General features: G+C 43.3%; 2 protein-coding genes across 3 annotated transcripts in view; one reads left to right on the top strand and one right to left on the bottom strand.

Moving 5' to 3' along the window:
- The window catches only part of LSS (lanosterol synthase), an 83,987-nt gene extending 69,216 nt beyond the window's left edge, over positions 1-14,771 (bottom strand). The window contains exons 1-2 of the mRNA XM_063933268.1: positions 14,489-14,771; positions 11,766-11,925 (exon numbers count right to left, since the gene is read on the bottom strand). Coding sequence (XP_063789338.1) covers positions 11,766-11,925; positions 14,489-14,502 — 174 coding nt within the window. The 5' untranslated portion in view covers positions 14,503-14,771. The remainder of the gene's footprint in view (positions 1-11,765; positions 11,926-14,488) is intronic.
- Positions 14,772-14,908: 137 nt separating this feature from the next.
- The window catches only part of ASB1 (ankyrin repeat and SOCS box containing 1), a 62,233-nt gene continuing 59,053 nt past the window's right edge, over positions 14,909-18,088 (top strand). Inside the window, exon 1 of one of the 2 annotated variants that reach the window (XM_063933270.1) lies at positions 14,909-15,095. In XM_063933270.1, the coding sequence (XP_063789340.1) occupies positions 15,032-15,095 (64 nt within the window). In that variant the 5' untranslated portion in view covers positions 14,909-15,031. The remainder of the gene's footprint in view (positions 15,096-18,088) is intronic. The other variant, XM_063933269.1, reaches the window with a different exon arrangement.

Below are 18,088 nucleotides of genomic sequence, written 5' to 3'. Positions count from 1 at the left end.
AGTCTGCCAGCACACACCAAAAACGCTATAATTATATAGGGACAACCTTATATAAGTGTTTCTCCCTTATAGCATCTTTTATATATATACAATATCGCCAAAATCAGTGCCCCCCCTCTCTGTTTTAACCCTGTTTCTGTAGTGCAGTGCAGGGGAGAGCCTGGGAGCCTTCTCTCCAGCTTTTCTGTGAGAGAAAATGGCGCTGTGTGCTGAGGAGATAGGCCCCGCCCCTTTTACGGCGGGCTCGTCTCCCGCTATTTTTGAAGTTAGGCAGGGGTTAAATATCTCCATATAGCCTCTGTGGGCTATATGTGAGGTATTTTTTGCCTCTAATAAGGTTTTTATTTGCCTCTCAGAGCGCCCCCCTCAGCGCTCTGCACCCTCAGTGACTGTTGTGTGAAGTGTGCTGAGAGGAAAATGGCGCACAGCTGCAGTGCTGTGCGCTACCTTTATGAAGACTCAGGAGTCTTCAGCCGCCGATTTTGGACCTCTTCTCTCTTCAGCGTCTGCAAGGGGGCCGGCGGCGCGGCTCCGGTGACCATCCAGGCTGTACCTGTGATCGTCCCTCTGGAGCTAGTGTCCAGTAGCCAAGCAGCAAATCCACTCTGCACGCAGGTGAGTTCACTACTTCTCCCCTAAGTCCCTCGTTGCAGTGATCCTGTTGCCAGCAGGACTCACTGTAAAGTAAAAAACCTAAGCTAAACTTTCTCTAAGCAGCTCTTTAGGAGAGCCACCTAGATTGCACCCTTCTCGTTCGGGCACAAAATCTAACTGGAGTCTGGAGGAGGGTCATAGGGGGAGGAGCCAGTGCACACCACCTGATCTGGTAAAAGCTTTACTTTTTTGTGCCCTGTCTCCTGCGGAGCCGCTATTCCCCATGGTCCTTTCAGGAACCCCAGCATCCACTTAGGACGATAGAGAAAAACACAAATGGTACACACTAGTTCAGAGAAAAATCCCAGATGTGAAATAGGGAATATGAATGTTTCTTCCCGGGTTCCTTGTACTGGGATGTCTATGGGAAGTGGTGTTCTAGCCGTACAGGTTCACCTCGGTGTGAAAGGTGTTATGGGCTCCTCACATGTGTGCTTACTTCAATATGACTCCAAACAAGCTCATAAAGGTTTCTTTGGATTCTTAACATATAGGCTTTATATGCTCCAATAGTGCTCCAATAGTGATTAATATCATATAATCTTTAAAATTGGCCGCTCACATTCAGGCTTACTTTAAAAGATGCCGTTCTTCCATGTAGCGGTTTCTTTATGGGTAAGTCGTCTTATCGTCCTCGAATGTCTCCTCACTTTGTATTGTGCTCGATAAAAAGCATACAAACGAGGGGACGTGTGAGGATACGTAATAAATTTATTATAAAAAAAGGTAAAAAGTGTTTCCAAAGATAAAACAGAGATAGGATCCCCACAACAAAAACCAGTAATGAGGATCTTAATACAGCCTAGTCCGACAGTAAGAAAAAGATATTACCCCGGGAAATCTCACCGCTTTCTGGCTGGAATAACTGGTTGCTGTGGTGATCCAACTTGTCACATGCTCCCACCAACGCGTTTCTACTAAAAGTCTTTGTCAAGGTGCATGTGTGGTGTGCCATGCCTTCTATTTATACCTGGCATGGTGTATAACCTACCGCCCCTTCCTGGGCGGGTCCTGGTTTATTAATTAATGTATAACCTTTATAAACTCAAAATTATAAAGGTGAAATACTGTAATGGGTGTTATGATAAAAACAATTGTATTTAAACGAAAAATAAGGATAGAGGGAGTTCGGAGAGTGTATATACGTTTTGTGCGTTCCATTACGTCTGGAACGCACACTACTTCCGCCGGACATCCGGCGGAAGTGATACTACATGTGAGCCAATGCATCGCTGCAGTGAGCGGTTACCGTGACCCCGCTCTGAGACGTGGTTGTCATGGTACCGCTCAAACATTGCGTCGCCCACGAGAGCTGGTTACCATGGTTATGCAGGGTGACGTGTCTGTAGAAACTGACGTCATCCCGCATTGTAGTGGCGTGACCCGTCACTCGGTGTATCACGCCTCCATGGCAGCTGTGCCGTGAGTCTTCCTGTTTCTTGCGTTCCAATTACAATGGAACGCAGGTGGGAAGTAAACACCTATATGAAATATCATTAAAAAGTATAAAAACTACGAGCTAATTGTACACCCAATAACGGGCCTAATTCAATACAGAACATAGAACACAGAAAATACATGGTACTCCATCTAATAATATTAAGCGGGTCTTTAAGATTTCCTTCCAATTCTGCATATAAAAAAACCTTTTTTAGGATGGGTACATGTGTTATATGTAGCAAAAAAGCATTCGGACAGAGGTAGGAATGGGGTCAGAGATAAATCACTTTCTTCTAAAGGGTGTTTATATGACGGTGATATTCCTATACAGAGAACTTATTCGGGTTCCCAAATGATGTATAGTATAAACCATGACTAAGTTTAGTGCCTCAACCTTGGATAAGGGTAAACCCTTGAGGCCCATATGGGAATGGTCTATAGAACATGAGACATTCCGATGATTTTTTAACGGGTGTTCAGATACGGAGTAGTGTATGGATTACTATTATATGTCATGATCATCTGGTATGATGTATGCCATTTTTAATGCCATTTAGGTTCCCTACATAGAATACACTTTACCCTAATCCTGGTTGGAATTTTTAGGTTTTCCAACCAGAAAAAGGCAAAGACTGAATGATGGAATCACAGGAACCATTTTGTCTCGAAGTCCAGGTTGAGACCTGCTGGATGTAGGGTACCCATTTCAAAAATGCTACGCATCTCTCTCTTGGCAAGGTCTTCCTCCATACTATTCTTCCTCCAGTTTCCCTTTATGATGTGGATTCCGCAAAAGGCGACCAAGTCTGTAGGTTGACATTGATGGAAATCCTTGAAGTGGGCCGAAACCCCATGTGTAATGACTCCTTTCTTAATGTTTCGAACGTGTTCGGCCATGCGTTCTTTCAACTTTCTCCCAGTCCTTCCAATGTATTGTTTATTGCATGAACAGGTAAGGAGGTATACTACGTTATTGCTGTTGCAGGTAATGAAGTGCTGGATACGTCCCACTCTTCCATTGGAAGTTGAGGTGTATTCCGTAATCTTTGATACAGAGCTTTTACAGTTCCTACACATGCTGCAAGTGCCGCATCTGTGGAAGCCCTTAGTCATAATCGTACCAGGTTTTCTTTTTTCATTTATTACGCTTTTCACTAAGTGATTCTTGAGCTTATCGGCCTTTCTGTATATGAACCTGGGCTTATCCCTCAGTGTTTCTTTCAGTGCTGGATCACGTAATAGGATGTTCCAGTGTCTTTTGATTATGGATTCCATTTGTTTATGTTGGCTGCTATACTTTGTTATGAATGGTATGCCCATTTCTTCCAAGGGATTCTCTAAATTCTTTTTTGATATCAGAAGATCTTCTCTATTACTAATCCGATACTCCTGGAAGGGGGTTTCCAATGTTCCAGCTGCGTATCCTTTGTCAATAAATTGCTTTTTGAGATGGGTCCCTTGTTTTTGATAGTCTTCTAATCTGGAGCAATTTTTTCTAATCCGGTGGAATTGGCTCTTTGGTACCGATGCTAGCCAGTTTTTGTGATGGTTACTATTTGAGGGTATAAACGAATTGCAATCCGTAGGTTTCGTGTACGTGCGTGTATGTAAAGTTCCTCCTTCTATGAAGATCTCGAGATCTAGAAAGTGCACCGACCTTTCACTGATGTCGAACGTGAGAATGATGTTTTTGTTATTGCTGTTAAGGGATAGGCAAAACTCCTGTAGAGATAAGTCCGTGCCATGCCATACAAAAAAGATATCGTCTATATAGCGAACCCAGGTGACCAGGCCCGCCCCCTCGCCACCCCACACGTCCATGACTTCCTGTTCCCATTTGGCCATGAACAAATTCGCGTAGCTCGGGGCGAACCTGGTCCCCATAGCCGTACCATTAACTTGTAGGTAATAGGATTGATTATGAAAGAAGAAATTATTCTTAAGTATGAGTTCTATTCCCTCCAGGAGAAACTCTTGTAGTAAATTGAGATTATGTTCTTTTGATACGAAGTAGGACACTGATTCCAAACCATCAGTGTGTTTGATAACGGTATATAGTGATGAAACATCAGCTGTCACTAGGCGATACTCTGGATTCCACTCAATACCTTCTAATTTTCTAATTAGGTCCGTCGAGTCCCTAAGATATGAAGGTGTTTTTATAACTAGAGGTTGTAACAGGTGGTCTATGAATTGTGACAGATTGGACATCAGAGAATCGGTACCCGCTACTATAGGTCTTCCGGGTGGTTTTTGCAGGTTTTTATGAACCTTCGGTAAGATGTAAAACACCGGAATCGAGGGATTCTGTATCAACATGTATTTGTGATTTTTCTCTGTGATAATGTCTCGTTGCTTATACTTGTCTAGGAAGGTGGTTAATTTCTTCTTTATCTGTTCTGATGGATTTCCTCTTAGCTTCTTGTATGTATGTTCATCTCTCAGCTGTCTCAAGATTTCTTCGTCATAATCTTTCTGATTCAAAATGACAATTCCACCCCCCTTATCGGCTGGTTTTATTACGATGGATGTCTGCTCCTTTCGATGTTTCAATGCATCCCGTTCTTTCTTATTTAAATTTCTGGATCCATTCTTCCAAGGGAACCCCTGTTCCAAATCTTCTTTGACGGCTTTTTCAAATGTTTCTATAAAGCAGCCTTTTTTGTGGGCTGGGTAGAAGATGGACTTAGGTTTAAAGATGCTTGTTGTTGCATCTTCCTGTATTGGTTGTTCTTTGAAGAATTTTTTGAGGGTAAGTTTTCGTACGAACTTCTGTAGGTCCACATATGCTTCAAAATTATCAATCCTTGATGATGGAGCAAACTTTAGGCCTCTAGATAGGACCTTTTCTTCCTCCTCTGAAAGCTTGTAGTTACTTAAGTTGAAGATTTTAACGTAACCTTGATCCTTTTTGTCCTGGATTTCTCCATCTTTACAGGGATCGTCACTCTCTTCCTGAGTTATTTTCTTCTTTTTCTTCTTTCTTTTACGCCTTTTCTTTTTTTTTGGACATAGGTTTCCCTCTTCAGTTTTCTTCCCCCCGCCACGTCTACCTCTTCTGATCTTAGGGGCGGGTTTTATTCTAAAAAAACCTTTCCCTCAGTGTCCTCTCTTTGGTGATAATCGTTCCTAAAACGATTTCTTCTTCCACCATACCCGTTTGGAGTATATTTTTGATGGTGGAGAATACTTCCCTCTCTTCTCCTATGTTGATATCCATCTCTCCAAGATTGTCTTCTCTCTGTCCGATATGTTCTCCTTGGAATACTTGGGGTTCTTGCTCTCCAGGACCTTCTTCTTTCCTCCCTGTAGTGATTTCTCACGGGGGAGGGATCCCTTCTCCGTTGGGGTGAATTCCTTCTGGGATTGAACCTTGTTCTCCTTCTTCCTTCTCCCTCTTTACTTCCCTCTTGGCGTTTCTCATTAAACCTAACTCTATTGTTGTTGTTGTTTCCTATCGTCTTTTGGAGTCCAAAAAAATTCCTCTCCTTTTTGGTAATGAGGTGTTGTTTTCCCTCTTTAAAGTCAGTGACATCGCGTAGATATTTTTTCTTTTTTTTCTGCATTAATTCCTTTTCGTTATCCCTCACTTTTTCTACAATATCTTGCTCCATTTCCTTGTAATCTGTGAGCTCCTTGAATGGCTCTACCAGATTTTTCAAGGAGTCTATCTCAGTTTCTACTTCCTTCAGTTCTTTTGTCCTCTCTCGTACCAAGAGTCTCATTAACGAAAGAGAACAGGAGTCTAGGATTCTCATCCATTCTACTTCGAAAGATGCCGTTCTTCCATGTAGCGGTTTCTTTATGGGTAAGTCGTCTTATCGTCCTCGAATGTCTCCTCACTTTGTATTGTGCTCGTCATTTCACCCTAAGGTAGTCTTCCAGCTGCACCATTATCATGTTCTCGCATAGAGATGTAAGAAGGGAAAAATTGGAAGAAATATTCCATGTAGATTCCGTCCAATGTTTGGACGAGGATCTGGAAGGTATGATGGAGAGACTGCAGAAAGCTTTGCTGAAATAAGGAAAAATATGGTGGGAATTGATTTCCCTAGAGAGATATATCTCTGAGGAAATCATTCCGAGAGGCCTAAGAATAGACAAACTACCTTCATTTCAAAACAGATCCTCACCTTTCGAAGTAGAATGGATGAGAATCCTAGACTCCTGTTCTCTTTCGTTAATGAGACTCTTGGTACGAGAGAGGACAAAAGAACTGAAGGAAGTAGAAACTGAGATAGACTCCTTGAAAAATCTGGTAGAGCCATTCAAGGAGCTCACAGATTACAAGGAAATGGAGCAAGATATTGTAGAAAAAGTGAGGGATAACGAAAAGGAATTAATGCAGAAAAAAAAGAAAAAATATCTACGCGATGTCACTGACTTTAAAGAGGGAAAACAACACCTCATTACCAAAAAGGAGAGGAATTTTTTTGGACTCCAAAAGACGATAGGAAACAACAACAACAATAGAGTTAGGTTTAATGAGAAACGCCAAGAGGGAAGTAAAGAGGGAGAAGGAAGAAGGAGAACAAGGTTCAATCCCAGAAGGAATTCACCCCAACGGAGAAGGGATCCCTCCCCCGTGAGAAATCACTACAGGGAGGAAAGGAGAAGGTCCTGGAGAGCAAGAACCCCAAGTATTCCAAGGAGAACATATCGGACAGAGAGGACAATCTTGGAGAGATGGATATCAACATAGGAGAAGAGAGGGAAGTATTCTCCACCATCAAAAATATACTCCAAACGGGTATGGTGGAAGAAGAAATCGTTTTAGGAACGATTATCACCAAAGAGAGGACACTGAGGGAAAGGTTTTTTTAGAATAAAACCCGCCCCTAAGATCAGAAGAGGTAGACGTGGCGGGGGGAAGAAAACTGAAGAGGGAAACCTATGTCCAAAGAAAAAGAAAAGGCGTAAAAGAAAGAAGAAAAAGAAGAAAATAACTCAGGAAGAGAGTGACGATCCCTGTAAAGATGGAGAAATCCAGGACAAAAAGGATCAAGGTTACGTTAAAATCTTCAACTTAAGTAACTACAAGCTTTCAGAGGAGGAAGAAAAGGTCCTATCTAGAGGCCTAAAGTTTGCTCCATCATCAAGGATTGATAATTTTGAAGCATATGTGGACCTACAGAAGTTCGTACGAAAACTTACCCTCAAAAAATTCTTCAAAGAACAACCAATACAGGAAGATGCAACAACAAGCATCTTTAAACCTAAGTCCATCTTCTACCCAGCCCACAAAAAAGGCTGCTTTATAGAAACATTTGAAAAAGCCGTCAAAGAAGATTTGGAACAGGGGTTCCCTTGGAAGAATGGATCCAGAAATTTAAATAAGAAAGAACGGGATGCATTGAAACATCGAAAGGAGCAGACATCCATCGTAATAAAACCAGCCGATAAGGGGGGTGGAATTGTCATTTTGAATCAGAAAGATTATGACGAAGAAATCTTGAGACAGCTGGGAGATGAACATACATACAAGAAGCTAAGAGGAAATCCATCAGAACAGATAAAGAAGAAATTAACCACCTTCCTAGACAAGTATAAGCAACGAGACATTATCACAGAGAAAAATCACAAATACATGTTGATACAGAATCCCTCGATTCCGGTGTTTTACATCTTACCGAAGGTTCATAAAAACCTGCAAAAACCACCCGGAAGACCTATAGTAGCGGGTACCGATTCTCTGATGTCCAATCTGTCACAATTCATAGACCACCTGTTACAACCTCTAGTTATAAAAACACCTTCATATCTTAGGGACTCGACGGACCTAATTAGAAAATTAGAAGGTATTGAGTGGAATCCAGAGTATCGCCTAGTGACAGCTGATGTTTCATCACTATATACCGTTATCAAACACACTGATGGTTTGGAATCAGTGTCCTACTTCGTATCAAAAGAACATAATCTCAATTTACTACAAGACTTTCTCCTGGAGGGAATAGAACTCATACTTAAGAATAATTTCTTCTTTCATAATCAATCCTATTACCTACAAGTTAATGGTACGGCTATGGGGACCAGGTTCGCCCCGAGCTACGCGAATTTGTTCATGGCCAAATGGGAACAGGAAGTCATGGACCTGTGGGGTGGCGAGGGGGCGGGCCTGGTCACCTGGGTTCGCTATATAGACGATATCTTTTTTGTATGGCATGGCACGGACTTATCTCTACAGGAGTTTTGCCTATCCCTTAACAGCAATAACAAAAACATCATTCTCACGTTCGACATCAGTGAAAGGTCGGTGCACTTTCTAGATCTCGAGATCTTCATAGAAGGAGGAACTTTACATACACGCACGTACACGAAACCTACGGATTGCAATTCGTTTATACCCTCAAATAGTAACCATCACAAAAACTGGCTAGCATCGGTACCAAAGAGCCAATTCCACCGGATTAGAAAAAATTGCTCCAGATTAGAAGACTATCAAAAACAAGGGACCCATCTCAAAAAGCAATTTATTGACAAAGGATACGCAGCTGGAACATTGGAAACCCCCTTCCAGGAGTATCGGATTAGTAATAGAGAAGATCTTCTGATATCAAAAAAGAATTTAGAGAATCCCTTGGAAGAAATGGGCATACCATTCATAACAAAGTATAGCAGCCAACATAAACAAATGGAATCCATAATCAAAAGACACTGGAACATCCTATTACGTGATCCAGCACTGAAAGAAACACTGAGGGATAAGCCCAGGTTCATATACAGAAAGGCCGATAAGCTCAAGAATCACTTAGTGAAAAGCGTAATAAATGAAAAAAGAAAACCTGGTACGATTATGACTAAGGGCTTCCACAGATGCGGCACTTGCAGCATGTGTAGGAACTGTAAAAGCTCTGTATCAAAGATTACGGAATACACCTCAACTTCCAATGGAAGAGTGGGACGTATCCAGCACTTCATTACCTGCAACAGCAATAACGTAGTATACCTCCTTACCTGTTCATGCAATAAACAATACATTGGAAGGACTGGGAGAAAGTTGAAAGAACGGATGGCCGAACACGTTCGAAACATTAAGAAAGGAGTCATTACACATGGGGTTTCGGCCCACTTCAAGGATTTCCATCAATGTCAACCTACAGACTTGGTCGCCTTTTGCGGAATCCACATCATAAAGGGAAACTGGAGGAAGAATAGTATGGAGGAAGACCTTGCCAAGAGAGAGATGCGTAGCATTTTTGAAATGGGTACCCTACATCCAGCAGGTCTCAACCTGGACTTCGAGACAAAATGGTTCCTGTGATTCCATCATTCAGTCTTTGCCTTTTTCTGGTTGGAAAACCTAAAAATTCCAACCAGGATTAGGGTAAAGTGTATTCTATGTAGGGAACCTAAATGGCATTAAAAATGGCATACATCATACCAGATGATCATGACATATAATAGTAATCCATACACTACTCCGTATCTGAACACCCGTTAAAAAATCATCGGAATGTCTCATGTTCTATAGACCATTCCCATATGGGCCTCAAGGGTTTACCCTTATCCAAGGTTGAGGCACTAAACTTAGTCATGGTTTATACTATACATCATTTGGGAACCCGAATAAGTTCTCTGTATAGGAATATCACCGTCATATAAACACCCTTTAGAAGAAAGTGATTTATCTCTGACCCCATTCCTACCTCTGTCCGAATGCTTTTTTGCTACATATAACACATGTACCCATCCTAAAAAAGGTTTTTTTATATGCAGAATTGGAAGGAAATCTTAAAGACCCGCTTAATATTATTAGATGGAGTACCATGTATTTTCTGTGTTCTATGTTCTGTATTGAATTAGGCCCGTTATTGGGTGTACAATTAGCTCGTAGTTTTTATACTTTTTAATGATATTTCATATAGGTGTTTACTTCCCACCTGCGTTCCATTGTAATTGGAACGCAAGAAACAGGAAGACTCACGGCACAGCTGCCATGGAGGCGTGATACACCGAGTGACGGGTCACGCCACTACAATGCGGGATGACGTCAGTTTCTACAGACACGTCACCCTGCATAACCATGGTAACCAGCTCTCGTGGGCGACGCAATGTTTGAGCGGTACCATGACAACCACGTCTCAGAGCGGGGTCACGGTAACCGCTCACTGCAGCGATGCATTGGCTCACATGTAGTATCACTTCCGCCGGATGTCCGGCGGAAGTAGTGTGCGTTCCAGACGTAATGGAACGCACAAAACGTATATACACTCTCCGAACTCCCTCTATCCTTATTTTTCGTTTAAATACAATTGTTTTTATCATAACACCCATTACAGTATTTCACCTTTATAATTTTGAGTTTATAAAGGTTATACATTAATTAATAAACCAGGACCCGCCCAGGAAGGGGCGGTAGGTTATACACCATGCCAGGTATAAATAGAAGGCATGGCACACCACACATGCACCTTGACAAAGACTTTTAGTAGAAACGCGTTGGTGGGAGCATGTGACAAGTTGGATCACCACAGCAACCAGTTATTCCAGCCAGAAAGCGGTGAGATTTCCCGGGGTAATATCTTTTTCTTACTGTCGGACTAGGCTGTATTAAGATCCTCATTACTGGTTTTTGTTGTGGGGATCCTATCTCTGTTTTATCTTTGGAAACACTTTTTACCTTTTTTTATAATAAATTTATTACGTATCCTCACACGTCCCCTCGTTTGTATGCTTTTTATCGAGCACAATACAAAGTGAGGAGACATTCGAGGACGATAAGACGACTTACCCATAAAGAAACCGCTACATGGAAGAACGGCATCTTTTAAAGTAAGCCTGAATGTGAGCGGCCAATTTTAAAGATTATATGATATTAATCACTATTGGAGCACTATTGGAGCATATAAAGCCTATATGTTAAGAATCCAAAGAAACCTTTAGGAGCTTGTTTGGAGTCATATTGAAGTAAGCACACATGTGAGGAGCCCATAACACCTTTCACACCGAGGTGAACCTGTACGGCTAGAACACCACTTCCCATAGACATCCCAGTACAAGGAACCCGGGAAGAAACATTCATATTCCCTATTTCACATCTGGGATTTTTCTCTGAACTAGTGTGTACCATTTGTGTTTTTTTACATGTTACCATTTGGTTTTGGACAATTCACGAGAAGCAAATTTGAGAAGCCTTTGGACTCCGGACTTTTGACCTATAAGGACATTGCCTAGTCTCAGCTGTGTCTAGGTAATCTGTATCCATTGGTTTGATGCACTTTGTTTTTCTTTTTGCGCCACCAGTTGGTTCCCATCCCATTGTTTTGCCTTGTTTATGTTCTTCAGGTGTGTGTGGTGACACATCAGGGTAAGGCACCACTAAAGGCTGCATTAGAGTGCGCAGGCTTTCTGACTTATAACTGTCAAGGCTGAATAGGTGCTTACCATTAATGAGGTACACTGTAATTAGTCCTATTTGCAAGTAATGGTTATAATTCATATAATATAGTACACTGCAGTAAAATAGTTTCTTTGCAATCTTGTAACGCTACAGAGATTGTGTAATTCGCTACAAAAAAACATATGGTCCTACAAACTGTATCTGGGTTCTACAGCCAGTGTCTGGAACTGCATGCTGAGACTTGTAGTCCCACAGTAGCTGTCAAGCCATAGGTTGACTACCTCTGCCCTCTTGGGAAATGCTGTTGTATTAATTTTAATTTCTGAATTACCGTATCCAGTCCTAGTGAATGCGCCTCCAGCACACTCTGAGTTCGAACTTCTCCTTCCACATAGTGCCAGGTCTGTCTACCCTCTGAGCAAGAGAGGCGCCAGCGTGTCAGGTCTGTTGCTGGAGCAGTTGGGTAAGGGCCCCCCCTTCTGCGCAGGCACCTGGTAATATAATATGTTACTGGAAACTTTTATGCACGTAGCAAAAAAAATCAACCACAATATGCCAGTATGCCGTACAAGTACTGTATGTACCCATGGTGCCGATTATGTAGTAATGAGAGATTTCTGGCCACAGCTAAACACTAGAAGGTGTGCTTATGCGGAGAAAGGTACTGCCATCAATAACTGTAAACCAGAAAGGTTTCCTTTATGGAACTAAAGTTTACGGTCTTTAATGAGAATAGGAGTAATATTTTAGAATATGATGATGGCACAGGCAAAGCGAGTTCCGTCATTTCCCAAAAAATTAGTTAGTATAATTAGGCTGACCATACAAGCCCTTTAAACTGGGACGCTCTTGAATTACACAGGTTCTGTGGCTGATTAAAACCAGGTGACATGCAGGCTTGAAGTCAGCCAGACACAGAACCTGTGTAATTCATGAGTGTCCTAGTTTAAAGGGCTAGTATGGTCAGCCTATATAAGTAGGTCCAGAGTCCCAGGTATAGACCACACATCACATTGGTGTAATTGTATCGTATTCTGCGTGCACAGACCGTGTATTCTGCGCACCTGAACCGCCTTTCCCAACCACTATGCATAGGACACAGGTAGCACGCTCTGTGCTCCCGATCACAAATAGGGTGAGGGCTCTATTTAGTGGTATATTTACTAAGGTGTGAGCTTTTTCAGAAGTGGAGATTTTGCCCATAGCAAACAGATTCTAGCTATTATCTTCTAGATTCGGAAAAACAAATGGTTAGAGACAATAGTCTCAAACCCCAGAAACCGGCGCTAATTATTTATATTTCCTTAAAAAGCAGTGTCTCTTTAAAGCTGCTGAGTCAAAAACAGCTTGCTAGGCTGCACAACAAAAACAAGTAGAACAAAAGGGAATAACTCTGCGCTTGGAAACACTTTACAAATGTTTATACGTGTGGTCTGTCATGTAGAATAAATAACTCAGTGAGACTTTGTATATTGATACTTTTATCTAAAAATATTTATAGTTAACATGTACCGTTTATCACAACACACAAGTAATAGTAAATTAGTAGCTATTAGGCATAAAAATCTAATTAATAATAAATGAATAGCTAAAAGCTTATAGATAAGCACTGAAAATTACTTTTTATATAGAGATATATTTAAATATTTATAAACACATCATGATAAGGTGTAAAATATTACTCTCTTTGTAGGTATTTATATTGTTGCACTGGCGTCCCAGTGTATTGCTGAAATAAATGTTCCGCAGAAAATTCACACTGATTACAGTCTCATAAAGACAGCATATACTTGGATATAGTTACCCCCGTGCTGGTTCCTGAAGGTTCCGTTAGCAGTGTTGCACGTGGTATATCTGATGAAAGGTGATTGCTGCTTAATAGCGCTGTACAGAACAGCCCCGCTAGGAGATAAATATGTCCCTGCTCTCCCGTCAATGCTGCCCGCTGTTACACACTACGGCTTGGTGATTAGGTAGCTGGATGCGGTCCTCACGGCAGAGGTCAGCCCGGACTCACCCAGCATATAGCAACAAGTCCTCGCAGTGATTGATGCTGACACTGCCTAGTTGGATCCTGTGCATTCACCCGTGCTGTTAATTGGTGATCCGGATCTTACCACGGGGGCCACGCAGAGTTCAGCCGAAAGTAGCAGGGTGTAATTTCAGCGGTGTGCGGGAGCTGTTGGAAGTAGCGGTGAATACCAATTGGAGAGTAACTTCAAAAGAGTGGGCGTCCACTCTTTTGAAGTTATTCTCCAATTGGTATTCACCGTAAGGACCGCATCCAGCTACCATATTTATCTCCTAGCGGGGCTGTTCTGTACAGCGCTATTAAGCAGCAATCACCTATCATCAGATATACCACGTGCAACACTGCTAACGGAACCTTCAGGAACCAGCACGGGGGTAATTATATCCAAGTATATGCTGCTGTCTTTATGAGACTGTAATCAGTGTGAATTTTCTGCGGAACATTTATTTCAGCAATACACTGGGACGCCAGTGCAACAATATAAATACCTACAAAGAGAGTAATATTTTACACCTTATCATGATGTGTTTATAAATATTTAAATATATCTCTATATAAAAAGTAATTTTCAGTGCTTATCTATAAGCTTTTAGCTATTCATTTATTATTAATTAGATTTTTATGCCTAATAGCTACTAATTTACTATTACTTGTGTGTTGTGATAAACGTTACATGTTAACTATAAATATTTTTAGATAAAAGTATCAATATACAAAGTCTCACTGAGTTATTTATTCTACATGACAGACCACACGTATAAACATTTGTAAAGTGTTTCCAAGCGCAGTTATTTCCTTTTGTTCTAATTATCTTCTAGATGCATCTAGATAAAGGTTAGGTGGAATCTGATTGGTTGCTATAGGCAACATCTCCACTTCTAAAAAAGCTCACACCTTAGTAAATATACCCAATAGTGTCTAGATTGTCTATATTGATTGTTCCCCAATGCCTCAGCTTAGGTGCAGGGAGCAATAAAATAAAACATCTATTAAACATATGCAGGCGACAATGTAATACTCACATCCCCTCACTCATGTCTCTCCTGTCTCTGCGAGTGTGTTATAAATATCATTCATATCATATCTACAGCGGTGCCTCGTCTCTTGAATAGGCATTGCCTCCAGACACAGAGGTTTAACGGTACTTGTAGTTTTCTTAGGTCGCTGCTTAGGATGCAAAACGTGATAAAGGACTACAATCCCCACAGTGCACCGCGCCGCCTGATTCTGCATCACCGCCTAAGCTGACATGAGCAGAGTCAGCGGAAACCAATCACAGGAGCGCTGCGGGAGCTACAGGCAACCGATCTGCCAATCAGAGGAGACTGGTGTAAGGCGCGCTATAGTCATTGTAAACAAACAGCTGACACTGAGTTCCCCTTCGCTCTAAGGACCCGGTGCAATGTTACGATTGGTGGATCGGAACCATAGGCGCAATCGCGTGGACAGCAACCTGACCGACGTTTGACGTCACGCCCCCTCGTCCCTCTCTCGGCGCATGCGCATTGCAGTCAGCAGCAGCATCTAACAGCAGCAGCAGCTTTGGGGCGATTCCTCCTGTCCTGATGGGCGAGGAGGAGCCTGGAGGGGCAGGACGGGGTACCACCACTGTATATGCCCCTAGAATAGGTAGGTAGCAGCAGAACCGTGTCTTCTACCAACGCTAAGACGGGGGGAAGAGGGGGGTTGGTTTAATACCGGAACGCTGCTACAACTACTGATGTATTTAACATTAGCTGCATATGGAGAGGGAGGCAGGGAGGTGAATGGGGTGGTGGGAGGCTACTACAAGACTTCTCTCTGTGTGTTGCACAGACATTACCTATATAATTACATTATGTGATTACGCCTTTTACCCACTGGTAATGTGGGGAGGTCAGGGGCTGTAACTGTGCTGAGTAATTGGGAATGCCGCAAAAGGGCGCAGACTACCACAGCCAGCCATTCTGGGTGCTGAAACGGAGCCCAAGCTACTTTACAATATTCCAGGTGCCGGAACGGGACACAGGCCACCTTACACAGCTATTCCGGGTGACGGAACTGGAGGCAGACCGCCTTATACAGCCAGGTGCCAGAACGGGATGTAGAACACCTTACACAGGCGTTCCGGTTGCTGGAACGGGATGCAGACCGCCTTACACAGCCAGGTGCCAGAACGGGATGCAGACCAACTTATACCCCTTTCAGACTGACAAATATTTCCCGGGTTATTGCACATGAACGCGCATCAACCCGGGAAATTGCTCAGTGTGCAAGGGTACAGGAACAATATCCCGGGACGAGCGTCCCAGCATTTCATCCCAGGTCTCGACCAGGGTTGAATCCGGGATCGTCCCGGGATGCGGTGCAGTGTGAACGGTATGCCGAGTCAAGGTGACCCAGCACCCTTTCTCTGCATAGGAGGAGGCGGCGCTTGTAGATTATCTCCAAGCACAGCCTCCGGTAACGTCAGCGGTGACATCATCAACCCGGCAATATGCCGGGTCGGGCCGCAAGTCTGAAGGGGTCTCAAACCGGGTCGCACCCGTGTACACATTCCCGGGTGCGACTCGGCTATTGTCAGTGTGAAAGGGGTATTACACAGCTAGTCCGGGTGCCGGAAATGGATGGGGGGGAGGGGGAAGAAATGAGGTAGAGTTGTGGATGGCATTGGTAGTAAAGTGGATGGCAAAATTAGGTAAGCAGCTATAGTTACACAGTTAGTTGTAGCAGTGATCTCCGGGTGGCTCCCTACCTGTCTACCTACACAAGTGAGTGTACTCTTTCCCCAATGTGTGTGTAGCAGCAGCTGCGTACAGGGAGCTGAGTCACCTCTATTGTTAGCCACCCATAGTGCTTTGCTAGAGCTGGAGCTCATTGTTCCAGCCCCATGGGTGCCCTGAGGGGCTCATGCTGAGTTGAATGCACACGGTTGGAGTTCCATTTCTTTTTGCTTGATCCAATCGTTACACCAACATGTAAATAGAAAACATAAACCTTTCTTGGGTAAGATGTCTCTAAATGTCCCATATAGTGAATCCAAGTCACAGATAGGATTTATGCAATGTCCACCACCAATTAAACAGCGGGGATGCCCTATAATTGTTGCACTTATAGACTGAAAGTGTTAAATATGCACATCAACTGTATCTTTAGGACTGGCTCCAACTTGGATCTTTATGCTTCCTCTCCAACGTCCAGCTTCTCGTAACCGGGCTCAGATTTCCTAAGGAGAATGCAGTGCATCAAGATGGAAAAATGGGGCCCCCGTTCCTCCATAAAAAGAACCTCCTTAGTTCTTGTCAGGTCACCTCCTCCTCAGCATCAGACTGCCCCCACCAACGCGTTTTGATCCCAAGTGGATCTACCTCCGCCAGTGAGACACATTACATCTGGTCTGAAAACTGGAAGTATGTTTGTGCATGGTGGGAGTACCAGGAACATGTACTATGTATAACATTACTGTCTGGTGGAATGGATTTTATATTGTAATTCTGTGTTAGGATTGATTAAATAATTGAACCCACATGAGTCAGATGGCCTCATTAGTAAGGTTATAGAAACCTTTAGCAGCAGCCTACCCCCATACCTTGAGAATGATTCACTTGGGATCGAAACACGTTGGTGGGTGCAGTCTGATGCTGAGGAGGATGTGACCTGACCAGAACTAAGGCGGTTCCTTCCACAGAGGAACGGGGACCTGTCTTTCCATCTTGCTGCACTGCATTCTCCTTAACAAATCTGAGCCCGGTTATGAGAAGCTGGACGTGGGAGAGGAAGGATAAAGATCCATGTGGGAGCCAGTCCTAAAGATACACTTGATGTGCATACAGTATTTAACACTTTGGGTGGAATTTAAATGTTTCTCCGACGGTAGCCACTAGATGGCGGCCAAACAGAGCTATTCAATTGTAGCTCCATTGTGGTGTGATGGCTGCTGACGCCTGCATATTAGCTCGCACCCCCCTGGGGTGGTGAGCTGAATTGCGCGAAAAATGACCCGTTTGGGCGCACAAACTGCACTTTTCGTGATCGCGCCCATCACATTTATTCAGCGCAAAAAACCGAACTGTTTTTCTCTTACGTCCTAGAGGATGCTGGGGACTCCGTAAGGACCATGGGGATAGACGGGCTCCGCAGGAGACATGGGCACTTTAAGAAAGACTTTAGGTCTGGGTGTGCACTGGCTCCTCCCTCTTTGCCCCTCCTCCAGACCTCAGTTTACTACTGTGCCCAGAGGAGACTGGGTGCATTACAGGGAGCTCTCCTGAGTTTCCTGTCAGAAAGTATTTTGTTAGGTTTTTTTATTTTCAGGGAGCCTGCTGGCAACAGACTCCCTGCATCGAGGGACTGAGGTAAGAGAAGCAGACCTACTTCTGTGAGTTTCAAGGCTCTGCTTCTTAGGCTACTGGACACCATTAGCTCCAGAGGGATCGGTACGCAGGTCTCACCCTCGCCGTCCGTCCCAGAGCCGCGCCGCCGTCCTCCTCGCAGAGCCGGAAGATAAAAGCCGGGTGAGTATGAGAAGAAAAGAAGACTTCAGAGGCGGCAGAAGACTTCATGATCTTCACTGAGGTAACGCACAGCAGTAACGCTGTGCGCCATTGCTACCATACACCTCACACACGGCAGTCACTGTAAGG

Source organism: Pseudophryne corroboree, chromosome 7, assembly GCF_028390025.1.
Source record: "Pseudophryne corroboree isolate aPseCor3 chromosome 7, aPseCor3.hap2, whole genome shotgun sequence".
Taxonomy (NCBI): domain Eukaryota; kingdom Metazoa; phylum Chordata; class Amphibia; order Anura; family Myobatrachidae; genus Pseudophryne; species Pseudophryne corroboree.
This window is presented reverse-complemented; position numbering and strand designations above follow the sequence as displayed.